Genomic DNA, 16,731 nt, shown 5'->3' on the forward strand with positions numbered 1-16,731 from the left:
CTGTATTAACAGACCTCCTGCTCCCTTGATTGGTTTTAAGCCGGTTGGAGGGAGATCCTTGATCTCCCCAACCGAGCTTGCTCCACTAGCGGCGGACATAACTGTCCGTCTCTGGAGGGGTGCTGTGCACACAACCGGTAGCGGACCGCCCCCCCTTCGGTACGCTACTGGTTGTGCGCACAATTTTTGTTCGTGTGTGCTCCCTCTGAAAGCTATGTGCGCGCGCACAAGTGCACAGCTTAGAGGGAACACTGGTCTACACTGTACATTATACGCAAATAAATTGAAGACCTTGGCAAATAATTCTTTAGCAGCCAAATATTAAGCTTGCAAAGCTATTTGTAGGAAATCTGCTAAAATCAGCACATACACTGAATCTACCTACTAAGCTACACCTACCATTGATAATGTATTGAAAATGCAATGTTGGCAGCTGATCGTTACTCATGCATGCCTACCCGGCCATATGTTGCGTACTATAACCTACATAGGCTTTGTGTGCGATCTACATGCATGATCAATTACATACCTACAATACATGTATTAAGGTTGGATCTTTTCATAAAATACTTTTGTTTCTGGAACATTACAAAGAAATACTGGTACCAGGTATCCTTTTTAAGCTACTTCTTGTGTTATGCTCTGATATTGTTCTCTTTTTACTGGAAAACCTAATATATCCTGTTGTATTGCCTAATTTAATAGTGCCAAACTTTGGCTCATATACAACAATCCCCTATAAAGAACTAGAAAGTACTATTTTGTTTAATATATCTGTTTTTGTTACACTTCACTAAAGAAACTGTGTTTTTCTATCTCTAAATACTTGCCAACCAGACCACAGCATCTGATTATAGCCATTAAAAGCCTAGATAACAAACTTTATCCTAAATGTTACATACATACCTAACTCATTTGTCTAACACTTTCTATCCAATATAAGTCTTCTCCTCCAATAAAACTGTATTTTTACAACTGAGTGATTTGCATTTTGTATTTAAATATCTCTCTAGTACTAAGAAGTTAACACTTTAATATATAATATAATTTATAATATATAAAGATAACAAAGCCTATTTATAACATTATTTTCCAATTGTTCAACATATAGAATATATCTTCTGAATTATATGATGTCAAAAATATTCTATATTGCTTTGTAAATGCTTTGCTTTTTAAGAGGCAGTTCATAAGTGATGTACCAGAGAACCTTAAGTTACTTTGAATTCTGCCATCAGGGGGAAAACAAATCCTTCTTGACTCCAAAAGGCAATCGGATTTCTCCTTGGATCAAGAAGCTCTAAAATATTAATTATATTTTTAGCCCTGTATGTCATGCCTTTCTAAAAAAAATATCCAGACCCCTTTTTGAAGGCATCTAATGTATTGGATAACACCACCTCCCTTGGCAGTGAATTCCTTACCTTTGTTGTCCTTACTGTAAAGAATCCCTTCCTTTGTTGTCTATGAAACCTCCGCTCTTCCAGTCTCAGAGGGTGATGTTCTTTGTGCATTTCTGTTAATGAACAGGTCACCAAAGGGCTCTCTATAGTGGCTCTGCATAAATTTATATGTTATCATATCCCCTCTAAGACACCGTTTGTCTAGTGTATATAATTTTAACTAACATCATCCAATCCCCTTATTCATTTTGTAGCCCTCTTTTATATTTTTTCTAATTCCATAATGTCCTTTTCAAGGTCCGGTGCCCATAATTGTACTGCATATTCAAGGTGAGGTCTTACCATTGACCTGTAAAGAGGCAATATGATTTCCTCCTCGCGTGAATACCTTGTTTTATGCATGTCAAAACCTTGGCCCTTGCAGCTGCTTGCTGGCATTGCGCACTGTTGCCAAGTCTGTTGTCTAACATTGTTCCTAAGTCCTTCTCATTGGTAGTTTCCCCAGGGATATTCCATTCATAGTAAAGGTTGCATTGTTGTTATTTTTACCATAATGCATAACTTTGCATTTATCTATGCTGAACCTCATCTGCCACTTGCCCGCCCAGTCCCCAACTCTGTCTAAATCCTCCAGCAAAGAAGAAACATCAAGATTAGTCTGAATTACCCGGCCTAATTTTGTGTCATCAGCAAAAACTGTGACATGGCTCTTAATGCTGCTTGGGAGATCATTTGGAGGACCCAAGACAGACCTATGAGGCACTCCACTTAATACCCGTGTATAGTCTGAGAAACATCCATTCACAACAATTCTCTGCATTCTATCTTTTAGCCAGACCTGGCACTTTATACTTCTGCGAGAGGAGTGATGTGTCCGCACTATCTTTTCTGTGGGGGTGGGTGAGTATTCATGCTTAATGTGGTAGAATTGTTATATATTAAGGTATTTGTCTTCTGTTCGGGTTCTCTTGATAAAAATCCACAGGTAAGGGCTGAAATGTTAAGTTTTACTATGCAACCAAATATGCACCATTAACGTTATCTTGAAACTGAAAGAAGCACCCAGGTAATTAACCTTTGAGGTTGTGTATATGGTCCCTGTTGTGTTGTTTCCAGAGCGTAAAAAATAACACTTTTCAGCAGATAATCTTACAGCATGTATGGGACCTCTTATTCCCAAATAGCCTTTTTTTATGTCTTTTGAAATATATGTAGCTTGTTTTATAACTGGTGTGTGATACAGAAAAGGAAATAAAACCAAAAAAAGGGATTTTTCTCAACCACAGTTTATTAAATATGGAAAAATAGTTTACATGTGAATTAATGTATACTAGTAAAACTTTTACTTATAGGGTAGTCTTAAATTCAGGCTTTCCTTTTTTTCCTAAATTAATATTCAAATTTTGGGGCGTCGTCTTATAATTAAGTAAATATGGTAAATGAAACCCTTTGGAAATGCCTGTTTTTTTTTTTTTGTTTGCTGTTCATAACACGTGATCTGACCTACATCCAAGTCACAAGTATAGACAAACACAATGTGCTTAAGCTATTACCACACAATGATAATCTTTCATGTCTTTATCACACACACCCATTAAACATTCACAGTGCTGATAAAAAAAAAATTAATGAGGTGAACCATTGGATTTAATAACTGGTCAAACCTCCTTTGGCAACAATAGCCTCAAACAAGCACTTCTGGTAGCTACAGATCAGACCTGATCAGAAGGTATTCAGGAGGAATCTTAGGCCATTCTTTCTCACAGAACTGCTTAATCTAAGCCAGGGGTTTACAGCATCACAATAAATAAATACACACATATAAACGCACACACACTACCGTCCCAATGTTTGGGGGTCAAATAGGAATGTCCTTGTTTTTGAAAGAACGGCACATTTTGGGACGGCTGATTTGGGATGGCACATTGTGTTCACAAATCCAAGTCAAAGCTTAAAAAGCTGATTAATCGTTAGAATACCCTTCTGCAATTATGTTGGCACACCAGATGAAGCCTGCAAGAGGGGAAATACATTGTGGGACAGCATTAACAACATTCTATCCCAAGTTGTAGAACTATGTGCTCTATACAGAGACAGCTTGAAGGAGTAAGGAGCATGGATCTGAGTGATCGGTTATTTAAAATTGTAGGGTATTTTATGCACTTTTTGTAATGTAATATGTAATAAATCCAGTTTAATTAAATGCTTCTACGTAGTTCTATTCGAGAATCAAGACTGGAGGAATGGGACATCTCATTTTTGACACAGAAACCTGAGAGGTCAAATTGAAAGCAGTATAGTTAGTGAGCGGTATACAGCTCATAAAAGAGTGAGTGCAATACATCTATCATCTATATATGGTTTTTTTTCTGATACAGACAATACTACAATATGCACTTAATTAGTTTCTAATATTCACATATAGGTAAAAAAGCAATGCTACATTTTTAAAATATGGTTTACGTTTTTTATTTGACAGTGGGAAATATAAAAGTAAATTTAGCATTTATTTACATGTTTTGTATTTCTGTTTTTCAAATCGACCTTTACTGTAGTAAATCATTATCATCTTCATCATCAACTCGTGGACGTTTCCGAGGGTTTCCTTCACATTTTAGTGCGTTTAATTCATGTTCAGCAGAGTCAATATCACGAAAACCTTGATGCTGTGAACGATACAACATTGTTTTCAATTAGAAAAAAACATCTGCAGTGCTGGGCACATTTGACGTGATGAATGATGGTTAGTGGTCCTTCAGGACTGAGAAATCATATATAAACGAGTTGTCACCTGCATGCTTTGTACTTTTGGAAACCTATGGTTCAACTCTTTAAGTGTCGCATGTCTGAACAAAATGTTCAATATAGTTATAATATTTAGTTAATGGCAACTGTAAAAACAGCTTAAACTTTTTTTTATAGATGCCTATTTTCAAAGTGCCATGCATTACACCATATATTTGTAGAAATAATAAGAAAGCTTTACCCATTTTGTGTAACAAAATAATACAATTATTTTTTTTCAAAAACCCTGAGATCATTTGGTAAATGTATCCAGTATATACAACTGCACATACATATTGATTACAATATAGCTTATGTATTCCACATGTCCAAGGGCAGGCACACATTAAGTGGGATTAATGCCAAAATTATACCAAAAAAATCAAATCAACAAATAGACAACAATTTTGCACAATCTGTGTATGGTCTTTTGGGGACCATAATGCTCATGCCTCTCATAATCATTCTTGCTGAGGGTCATGGCAGTTGTAGTCCACACAAGCTATCCACCTGTGTGTTTTTATTTACTTGGGGGAAGGGGCTTAAACAGGTATTTGTGGGGGCTAGTGTTACTATTTGTTGTTATAGAGGGCCATTATCTTTTTTCAGTGCTGTACAATGTGACCTCACAGTATCTTATCCATGTACCTTGCTTGTGGAAAAACATTCTCCAAGTGAGTTGCTTTGTGAGGATTCTTGCATCATACAACATTCCAACACAGCAGGAAAAAAAATGAATAGGAAACAATGACCCCATTATGAGACCACTTACTGTGATTGTGTATGGCACTGTAGCCATCTTCTGACTTGGGGATTTATACAAGGTTGCAAGCCTTAAAACAAAAGTTTCGGTTAGCTTCAATATTAACCAGACATTGCAGTTTACATATCAGATTCTAAAACTACCATTCTACTTTACCAAATACTTATGCACAAAACAATGAGCTTACCATCCATTGACATTTAGTTAACCGCTTGACACCCTTATGGACGCACTAGGTCTTGCAAAAAGTGAACACAATAGCCACTATGATGTCATTTTGCTCTCGACAGACACCCTGATTTCCAATTTTATCAAGAAACTTCCATAAACAGTGAGATCACCGTAGCCAAGGCCAAACAGAAGAAGGGAAATTTTCTTCCAGGAGGCCATCGACAAGGTTTTGTCAGTGCAGACCCTCTTTTATGCTAATAAATATTGTGTTGCATGTACGAATATAGTTTCAAACGAAAGCTCTAATTGTAAATTGTGTTGGTAAACTAAACATGAAAAAAGGGAACCATGGCTGAACATATGGTAAAAATGAAAAATATCTCCAGTGTTTATGGTAGAACATAACTTAGCAATTTAACCGAACATTAAAAAAACAAAACAATTACCACCAAGGAACATGTGCGATTTGCCTTTGTATCCTTTATGCATTAATCAAACACATTCTGCATTATGTGTTCAACCTTGAAACTCTCAGATGAAATAGAATACTTGCATTGTACAACAAATTAAATTAACAGCTGACTACTGAACTACTCAAACAGAATATTATGTTAAATTAGGAAACTTTTAATGATTTTTTTTTTTGTGTGAAAAACTTAAGAATTGCATTAAAAACTCAGTGGAGCTTACTCTGCATTACTAAAGCTTTGGGGGGCTTTTATGGAATTCTGCTTATATTGCATAAGAAGCATATTTATTTTTAGACTAATTACATGCTTTTTTTCTGATTGATATTATTAAGACCAAGGAAGAATCTTATGGCTGAGGCAAAAGGGACTGAAGCAGACTGTCTGGGTTGGGTTAGTGGTATAAAAATGTATAAACAAGAAATAAGTTGGTCACTGTTTTTTGCCACAAAAAAGTTCTGCATGTAGACTACAAGAGAGAAACTGTATTTTTAAGTACTGTATTTGCTCGATTATAAGACAAGGTTTTTTCCAGAGCAAATGATCTGAAAAATACCCCTCAACTTATAATCGGGGTCATCTTATAATCAGATTTCAAATAGGTCTGACTATGAGACTAAGATCCAGATCCCCTGCAGTGATGTAGGGGACCTGGATCCTCCTGTGCTATGCCCCCCCTCAACATACCGGTGCTTCTGAGTCCCCGGTGCTTAGTCCGGGCAGCGTGTAGAGCTCTACGCGATTCGCGTAGACAACTTCCGCTGCAGCTGAATCGCGTAGAGCTCTACACGCTGCCCGGACTAAGCACCGGGAGACTCAGAAGCACCGGTAAGTTTGGAGGAGGGAGGGTTAAATGGGGGGCATAGGCATTTCTGGAGGCAGAGTGCTCCGTGAAATGCCTTTTAACCCCCTTAATGCCACTCTGCCTCCAGAAATGCCTTTTAACCCTCTATACGCCACTCTGCCTCCTGAAATGCCCTATACCTCCCTATATGCCACTCTGCTCCATAATATGCCTTTTAACCCCCTAAATGCCAGAGTGGCATATAGGGGTATAAGGCATTTCTGGAGGCAGAGTGGCACATAGGGGGTCAAAAGGCATATCATGGGGCACAGTGGCATATAGGAGGGTTAAAAGGTGTATCATGGGGCACAGTGGCATTTAGAGGGTTAAAAGGCATATCATGGGGCACAGTGGCATATATGGGGTATAAGGCATTTCTGGGGCAGAGTGGCAAGCCTGGGGGCAGATGTGCATAACGGGGGGGGCAGGTTGAAAAAAAAAAAGGAAATAAAAACAAAATATTTTTCTCAATCATAGCTTTTATTAACAAACAATTGTTCACATAGTTTACATGAATTAACATTTACTGGTAAAACTTTTTTCCTATAGGGTCGTCTTATATTCAGGCTTTTTTCATAAATTAATATTCAGATTTTGGGGGGTCGTCTTATAATCAGGGTCGTCTTATAATCGAGCAAATACGGTAACTACACGGGCTAATAATATTGGTAGCAAAAAAACAGCATTTAAAGTACAAATCTGACTGCTGGCACTGGGGATCTGTAATGGAGATGTGGTAACCACATTAACAGTTATTTGCCCTCAGCTTGGATGGTTGCTGGTTCTGCAGGACTGTTGTCAGTGGCGTAACTGCAGGGGTCTACAGGGGTCACGAACGCTTCTTCCTGTGCCGCACCACCCCAGATGGAAAGGGCCCTTTCTATACTATTTTGAACCGGCATGGGGATACAGGAGCGTATTGGGGTCCCGTGATCCCTCGGTGAAACTGAGGCTGCCCTCACAGTAAGCAGCCAGAGAGGAAGCTGCAGGAGCAGCAAGAGGTAAGCAGGGGTGGGATGCATATATGTATGTTTGTATGTATGAGAGCATGGATGTGTACTTGTGTGTTAGCATGGAACTGTACTTGTGTCTGTGTATTGTGTGTGTGAGCATACATGTGTACTTGTGTGTGTAAGCATGCATGTGTACTTCTGTGTGTGAGCATACATGTGTAATTGTGTGTGTGTAAGCATACATGTGTACTTGTGTGTGTATGAGCATACATGTGTACTTTTGTGTGTGTGTAAGCATACATGTGTACTTTTGTGTGTGTGTGAGCATGCATGTGTACGTGTGAGTGTGTGAGCCATGCATGTGTAGGTGTTTGTGAGCATAGTTGTCTAAGTGTGGTGAGGTGGAGTGTGTGTTAGTGAGTATGAGTAAGTGTGCTTACATTTGTTGTATGTTGATAGGAGAAGCAAAGGTCACTGAAGGCACAGACAAGTTGTTTGGGGGCAATGATTGCACAGACTAGCTGTTGAAGTTGTGGGCCCCGGGGCAATTTTCTCACCAGGGCCACATGGTTTCTAGTTACGCTCCTGGCTGTTTTACTTGTTTTATGATTAAGGTAAGCAAAAAGACAGTAAGAATTACTTGTGTACTAGCACCAACTTAAACCGAGGAAGCTGGAAATACAAGCACAACAGCAAACGATTGCTTATAAAATATAGGGAAATAATGAAGGCTAAAATGGCATATTGTACAAAAACTGAACACAAAGACAATTAGGGTTTGTTTTCCCAGTATTTGTCTGGAATTATAAACACATCTATGCAATAGCATGCATTTGAGAAGATATATATATATATATATATATATATATATATATATATATACACATATAGCAAGACTATTTAAGTCTTTTGCACTGATGAAGAGATCACTGGGGTTCCCAAGAAACACTAAGATTGTATAAAGGAAGAGGAATAAAATTATTAACCTTATAGCCTACACATGGACCAAAACATACTAGGTTAATAACATTTTACTTGGCAGAATGGCACACAGTTGTCATGGATGTGCTTATCATTCCAGACACATACCAGGGAAGTAAAATCTAATTGAAATGCTATTAACTGGCTGCATGTGATACCTAAAGCTACTCGTTCCTCAGGATATCACCAAGAAAGTAAAGCGATGAGAGGGTTTGTGTTAAACTGAAAAGTCAATAAACAGTACAGAACATGGACCTAGGATTTGGATTCTTATGCACTTCTAGAATGGTCCCAAAACACAAAATTGTTTGTGAGCCACTGTTCAAAACCATAAGAATAAGCAAATTATTATTTCGCACTAAAATAGTACCATGTAAACAGTATGGACTACACTACTGCTAAAACCAGTAAATACTGTCTTACCTTAGAGAAACATGTTATAACTTGTTTAAATAGACATAGATAAGCTTTTCTTTAGAATACCAAAACCTCAAAAGGTGAAAATCGTGTTAAGAAAGTAAGCAGCATCTGTACATTTAATCTTAGACGGTGGCATTTACGCAGTCTAACACATAATAGAATGTAAAAGCATTTTCACAGCTTTCTTCTTTAGTGGGCACCATGGTAACTCATTACAGATAAATACGCACTAATCCCGAATAAAGTCAGATACTCTGTGCATTTTAAAAATGTCGTTCTGAAAACAGGTATAACCCTTAAACATCAGACTGATGATGCCAATATGACAAATCAAAAAAAAAAAAAAAGGATCACTTACTTGCAAATAGGCCTTAATTATATCATGGTCCAACATTTTATTGGCTACAGTAATATTTAATTCAGAAGCAAATGTTTGGGTGCTAGCAAGGGTAGTTAAAGGAAGTAATACAGTAGATTGAATATATTGCATAAATCCAATGGGATATCATATAAAAGCCTTTAAGGACCAAAAGATAAATGGATGAAAACCAGACATGGCCCAGTGAAGTTCTCCAAACTATGGAATGATGGACCTTAATGCGGGATATGGACTTTTTTATTCTCAGTTTTACAAAAATATCCAGTTACAGATAACATCCACATGAGTAATACAGAGACTTAACGACATATCAAACTTTTGTTTACTTCGGTAGGCTGCTACTTCCATATTCCGCAGAACTAATTACCTTTGGGCAGGACCCTGTGTCTAAGATATAGCACCTTTGGATTTTTTTTAAGGTAGATTTCAGGGATTACTATCAAGTCTATATTCAAAGTCTTAATGAAAGTCATGTGTGGACATTTAAAGATGTCTGCTGGAGGAGGTGGAAGAAGGCTGCCTGTTGGTGCACATAGTTGGTACACTAAGCATTGAAAGTGCTTCAGCTTGTGAAGGGTACTTAAAAGGCAGTTTCTTACATGAAAACTGATCCAAATGGTGCCCTGTTATATGAAACAAGTTGTAATGACAGCAAGGTGAGTTGGGTAGAAGTTAAGCTCAAATACAGTTTAGGTGAATCGGATGCAGTAGGGTAGTCAAGTTAAAAGAAAAAAAATCATGTTACTGATCCTTTGTGAGTTATTTCAGCAAATTCATCTCTGCAAAATAACACTTGTTACAATGCCTCTATGATGTTGTTGCCAACACGTTTTTAGTATTATGATGGGATAGTGATACCGATTTACAAGTTAATGAATGCAGACATAGTTTCAGAAATCATAGGTCACAAAGCACCACTGTTCAATGACATGTTTTAACAAGAAGGGCAATAGAATCATAGACTGCTGTCTACGAATCTTCCGCAATATTATAATAAATCCTGCGTAACACTTAGAAAAGTCACAGTGCAGCTGCAGACCTGAAGAAAATGTCCTTGTGATCTACTACATTAAAAATGAACCAACTGCATAACTTTTAGACATTGAAACAAACAATAAATACAAATGTACCTTTGATTGCTTTCCCAGTTAAGTAGTAAGCGGATACTAGCTGCATGCCCCCAGCTGTCTCCTAAAAGAGGAAAACAATATTGCATTCATTTATTATCGCAGTACAAACATACACAAACCTAATACTACTGTGTCTTTGGATTTGCAGAAATATACACTTAACATAGTAAACCTTGATTATTGGCTGTACTCAAGTTCTGGAAGTGGCAAAATATGGTACTTTACATCTTTAAACTCCTGGAAATCCTATCTGTTCAGAAAAATAAGTCACTTTCTACTTTGCTCAAAAGACTTTACAGACTAAGAGGACTTAATGCATATTCATCCCTTTTCATTTTGTGTAAAGTTAAAGATATGTCAGCTAGTTCTAGACGGTCTGCTAGATAACTTACATACACTTTAAGAATAGTCTTGAATATGTTACCCATTTAGAATTGCCACTGGTTTTGATATTGATTTTCAATTGAATCTATATAATTCCACATCATTTTCAGTCTAAAAAGTCATTGTAACTGTTTTTTTATAATGCAGATTCAGGAGAAAACAAGTATCAGCAGATAAGAACGATTCAGCCCATCTACTCTGCCCATTTGTCCTGAACTAAAGACTCAATCTTTGGTTTACCTTGAATTTAGAATATCTTTATTTCTATTCCAAGCTTTTTTAAACTACTTCAATGTATTAGCCTCTACAACTTCTTATGGGTGGCTGTTCTATTTAGCTACCAACCTCCTATTATTACTATTATATACCGTATATTCCGGCGTATAAGACGGCTGGGCGTATAAGACAACTGGGCGTATCAGACAACTGGGCGTATAAGACGACCCCCAACTTTTCCAGTTAAAATATAGAGTTTGGGATATACTCGCCGTATAAGACTACCCCTCTACCCAGTATACAACAACCAGCCAATCACGGCATACATACACATTTATACACTGCCCTCACCAAATACCCCTGCCTTTACACACACACACACACACACATATATACCGTATTGGCTCGAATATAGGCCGCACTTTTTCCCCCCACTTTAAGTCTTTAAAGTGGGGGTGTGGCCTATATTCGGGGTCTAGCGCCCGACGCCCGGGACATGCAGTTCCGGGCGCCGGGCAGGCAGCAGGGTTAGGATACAGATCCCCCGCAGCGGTGCAGGGGACCCGTATCCTACTCTCTGATACACTCAGACAGCCTCCCCTGCCATCACTTCCCACTTTCCAGCGGAGGTTGTTTACGCGCATCGCCGCAGCCGGTGAATGTCCACACGATGCGTTTTACCTCTGCCCCCAAGACTTACCAGAACAGACTCCCGGGTGTCTTGCGGGGCCGGCGGGGGACATCTACGCAATACGCGTATACAACTTCCGGTGCTGGCACATCCGCTGAGTGCCGGCACCGGAAGTTGTATACATGTATTGCATAGATGTCCCCCGCCGGCCCCGCAAGACACCCGGGAGTCTGCTCTGGTAAATCGGGGGGGGGGGGGGGCAGAGTGGCAGCATATCTCAGGGGGGGGAGTGGCAGCATATCTCGGGGGGGACAGAGTGGCAGCATGTCTATTAAAAAAACGTTTTCTTTTAAAAAGCACCAAACTTTTAGGGTGCGGCCTATATACGGGGGCGGCCTATATCCGAGCCAATACGGTATATATATATACACACACCAGCTTACAAACACACAAATACCTACACTGCTCTTACACACACCTGACCATACACATACACTGACCATCTCACACCAACATATGTACACATACACTGCACTCACACCCCTTTCTCCCCCATCTCTTACCTTTCTCATCTTCTTTCTTCCATCCAGTTGTGGGAGCGTGAGGCCTGTCATTTCAGACCTCTGCTTTACTGCTTCCTCATCACTACGCGCCGGCAATTGATGCCGAGCGCCGGGACATGACGTCATCCCCGCGCTCGGCATCAATAGCCGGCGCGTAGTGATTAGGGAGCAGGGAAGCCGAGGTCTGAAGTGCCAGACCTCGAGCTCCCTAATGCTGGGCTAGTTAGAGGGAGGTCGTGATCTCCCCAACCAGCCCTGCTGATCAGGGCTAGTTGGGGAGATCACGATCTTGCACCTACCTCAGCGCGACCCTGAAGACCGGCCCAGGGGAGGCGGCTTCTCCACTCGCCCCTCCCCTAGAGATTCGTGGCTTCGTGGGGAATCTCCGGCTGAGTAAGTAAGTATACCTGGCGTATAAGACGACCCCCGACTTTTGAGAAGATTTTCTCGGGTTAAAAAGTCGTCTTATACGCCGGAATATACGGTACATCTAAGCTTCTAACCATCTAGATTATGGTCTCTTGTAATTTCATTGCTTCTCTGTTAAAATAAACTTCCCTTCTGTACTTTGTTAAACATCTAAGTGTTTAAAAATTTCTTTCACAGCTCCCCTCTCTCTTTCCTCCAGGCTATACATATTGTGCTCCCTTGGTCTTTCCTCCAAACCATTTACCATTTTAGTTGCCATCCTCTGAACAAAATTAATACTATTTCAAAATATGTTCCACTCACACTCAGTATATATGTAGAAGATAATCTTTATTGTGTTAAGTGCTGACCATTGCAGCCAATCATCCCGTCATCCCAATATGCTGTCCCTGCAATATATCATATAGTAGACGATACATACAAAGATACTTTGTATCCTATTCAGTAGTTGATTGGAGATTCTTCACTGGCCTGCTATTAATGAGATTGCCTCCTCACTGTTCTGCCAGCCAACAAGGCAGTTAAAACAACCAGCTGTCACAGTTTTCGAAAGGTGTCCCTGCAATCTTGAGTGTCTATTAAGGCACCTGGCTCATGAATGCAGCATCATTATGGTAAAATGCTATGTAGGTATCTATACATCACCTGAACTCTCTCCAATATGTCATTAATCTTCTGGATATAGGTTCTCCAGAACTGTACAGAAAACTCTATGCGAGGTCAGACCAGAGATCTGTAAAGTGGGATAACAACCTTTCTCTTTCTGCTACTAATACCTCTAGCTAAACAACCCAGCACCCTGCTTACTTTTTCTCACATTTTAATGCTTTACCTGCTTACCCTCAAGTCCTCAGAAATAATTACTCCCAGATTCTATTGTCACCAACAGAACAGTGTCCCAATGCTATGTTCAGCCTTGGGATTTTTACATCTATTTTATGATTAACACGAAACAGCATCTACCACACTCTAGATAATTCTTCCAATTTACTTTATTTACGTTTTATCGCACATAAAAGGACACCTACCGCTGATGAACTGGTTGGCCATGACCAGATGCAGTTTTAAAGCACTTTTTGAACACTCCTCTACTTGCCTGTAGGTTCTATTACACTACTTGCACTAATCACATCACAAATCACAATCTATAAGGATTTATTAACTCACCCTAAGCTCCTTAAAGGTATACATTAAAAAAGTTGAGCAACATGGCTGAAATCTGTATGGTCCATGATTTATACCTTTACAGAGTTATCCCTGGGTAGAGCATACATAAGATTGTAACTACTTCTAAAAAACATGGACGGTTGAGGAAATCATCCATAAAAAAGCCAGTGGTTGATTTTGGCCCTTTTCTTTGCAATATGGATATTTTAGTTGTCTTACACAGCTTTTGTAAACCTGAACATAATAGAAAAAGGGCACCAGTATTTGCTTTAGTGTTCTGCATGGCATGAACACAACATTGCATACCGGAACACAACATAGCATAAGATACACAACAACTTCCCTTTTGTATTTTGACCCAAATTGACCTAATGTTTTAAGTCTGTTGCTAGGTGATCTGTTAATTGTCTGGAACAAAAATAACAGCATTGTAAATTAAGCCAGTTTCCACTAAGAAACTAAAAGTAGTAGAAACACAAAATGTTCAGTAGAAAAGAAGAACTGCACTTTCAAACAAATGCTACCCTGATTGATGAAAAACTGTAATTAAATGTTACATGATGTAGACAAGGGCCCTGTTTGAAAATAAGAACCACAATTATATTATATTGAATTCAAGAAAATGTAGCTGCATATAAAGGTTTAAGAAAACCCACTAAGGTTTTTGCAAACATGATGTATGCTGATGCTTCAGCTCAGGTTATTAACGTGAAAAAGCATATTGAATTCCCACTTTGACCAAAAAGTGACTTGAGAAAATAAACAGAATTCGAACTGCCCAATATCCTGCATACAGGTCCAGAAATATTCAGATCATTTCCCAGATCTTATAGAACATTTAAATTGTTAGCTCAAGGCAGCCAAAACTAATTTTATAATTAAAGGCTCTCCACTGCGGGCAAATTAAATAGGAGGGAGGGAAGATAAATGACTCCACTCATGATAGCGTCTTGTCCTCACAGTCAATGAAATACCATTTAGTAGTCAAATTTTAAACACACCAAGAACGGGTCATCTTTATTCATATCGCTGCTTGGTTGATGGCCATAACTAAACTCTGTAATTTAAAACTACATTCATTCATGCTAGCCAGACACACACATACTTGTGATTAAAGCAATAAAACAGACTTTAATTTGTATCCGAGGCACTTCCACCAATCACCAAAAAGACAGCTATGTGTGGGTGAAATGTGCCTTTGGGGCTGTTTGTTCCCTTGAGTAAATGGTGATTCACAGCACAGCCCTAATGAGTAAGATCAGTGGGACATGGTCATAGACATTGTTTATGCTCCATAATAAACTTTGTCGTCGGCTACAACCTGAAGTATATTAGCGAAACCATGAAAATCCTTATTTTAGGTTAAAAAAACTGAAGTCTTTTAAGTTTATCGTGTCCTTTGCTGATTTATACATAATGTCCTCATCTTAAGCCAATGTATAGTTTTGTCTTAAATGAAAAGAAAAAGGCCATACGTCATTATTTATTTTATTAAAGCATGATGATGAATCAACGTACCCCTATGCTCCAAGCGCCAACACGCGGTACTCACATGTGGGAACAAGAAAAATAAACTTCTTCTATTAAAATAATAATACTAAGTATCTATTTGAAAGATGCATTTTTAATTAATAAAACATGCACAAGATGGTACCTGGACACAACGAGATTGCAAAAGATTTCTGTGTTGTTGGTGTGAGAACTTATTTTGATATATGAGTTTCTTTTTTTAAATGTTTCATTGCCTCGATAAATCATTTTAATTTGTCAGTAGCAGTTAAAGACTGATGAGAGTTGGAGTGTGAGACAGTTAGTTACAGTTAGCAGAGACTGAGACTGATGTTCAATCACTGCTTATCTACTATACTGAAAGTCAATTCAATAGTTCAGTGCCGGAAACTTACTGGGGTGAATTGGAGAAGCTGTAGTTTACTGTATATTAGTATTGGTATACAGGGACTGAAGCAGACATTCCCCCCCCCCATTTATTTTAGGGCTGTTTTTTCTCACTTTAAACATTAACTGAGGCAAAACCTCTAGTCTTTGGTCAACACACAACAATAATTCACTAAAAATATCGGTGAAAAAATTAGGCATTTGACTGCTTGCACAGTGTGTTTTAGTTGTTGAAATACTGTTCCTCAATTGGGTTGAGCTGTACATTTACGCTACCAGAAAAAAGGACGAAGAGGGATAGTCAACCCTTGTAAAAGTGGGTCTCATTGCTGCAGCTCAGTCTCCTTCCTTACTCTGAATACTTAATTCTTACTTTTTTTTTTTAATATTGGGGGGTTCAGTCATGTAGCTGCGTGTGTCTGTCTGTATGTGGGTGCCTGGCCTATACCCTCCCCTGCCCCAGCGCCTCAATGCCCTACCTTACTATAGAGGATCAATATGTCTGTCTGCATGTACCAGTGCCACTCCCAGTGCCCTACTACTACTGCTGCTTCCATATCACCTCCCTTACTCTAATGGATCAATTAATCAAAATGGTCTGATTTTTGGAGAAACTGAGTTCCATAGAATGCTGCTGGATATACACTCATTGGCCACTTTATTAGGTACACCTGTTCAATTGCATGTTAACACAAATAACTTGGCAGCAACTCAATGCATTTAGGTATGTAGATGTGGTCAAGGCAATTTGCTGAAGTTCAAACTGAGCATCAATATAGGGAAGAAAGGGGAATTAAATGACTTTGAATATGGCATGATTGTTGGTGCCAGACTGGGTGGTCTGATTATTTTCACGCACAACCATCTCTAGGGTTTACAGAGAATGGTCTGAAAAAGAGAAAATATCCAGTGAGCGGCAGTTGTGTGGACAAATATGCCTTGTGGATGTCAGAGGAGAATGAGCAGACTGGTTTGAGATGACAGAAGTAACTCGTTACAACCAAGGTATGCAGAATACCATCTATGAACGCACAACACGTCAAACCTTGAGCAGATGGGCTACATCAGCAGAAGATTCACATCATGGATGTGTAGCCGACAAAACTGCAGCAACTGCATGATGCCATCATGTCCATATGGACCAAAATCT

General features: G+C 39.0%; 1 protein-coding gene across 1 annotated transcript in view; it reads right to left on the bottom strand.

Annotated features, from left to right (window-relative positions):
* Positions 1-3,949: 3,949 nt before the first annotated feature.
* The window catches only part of LOC149300966 (DNA repair protein RAD51 homolog 3-like), a 28,802-nt gene continuing 16,020 nt past the window's right edge, over positions 3,950-16,731 (bottom strand). Inside the window, exons 7-9 of the mRNA XM_089484497.1 lie at positions 10,296-10,356; positions 4,960-5,020; positions 3,950-4,069 (exon numbers count right to left, since the gene is read on the bottom strand). Of these exons, the coding sequence (XP_089340623.1) occupies positions 3,950-4,069; positions 4,960-5,020; positions 10,296-10,356 (242 nt within the window). The remainder of the gene's footprint in view (positions 4,070-4,959; positions 5,021-10,295; positions 10,357-16,731) is intronic.

Source organism: Sceloporus occidentalis, unplaced genomic scaffold (assembly GCF_023333645.1).
Source record: "Sceloporus occidentalis isolate IW3139 unplaced genomic scaffold, rSceOcc1.0.p SCAF_22, whole genome shotgun sequence".
Lineage (NCBI taxonomy): Eukaryota > Metazoa > Chordata > Lepidosauria > Squamata > Phrynosomatidae > Sceloporus > Sceloporus occidentalis.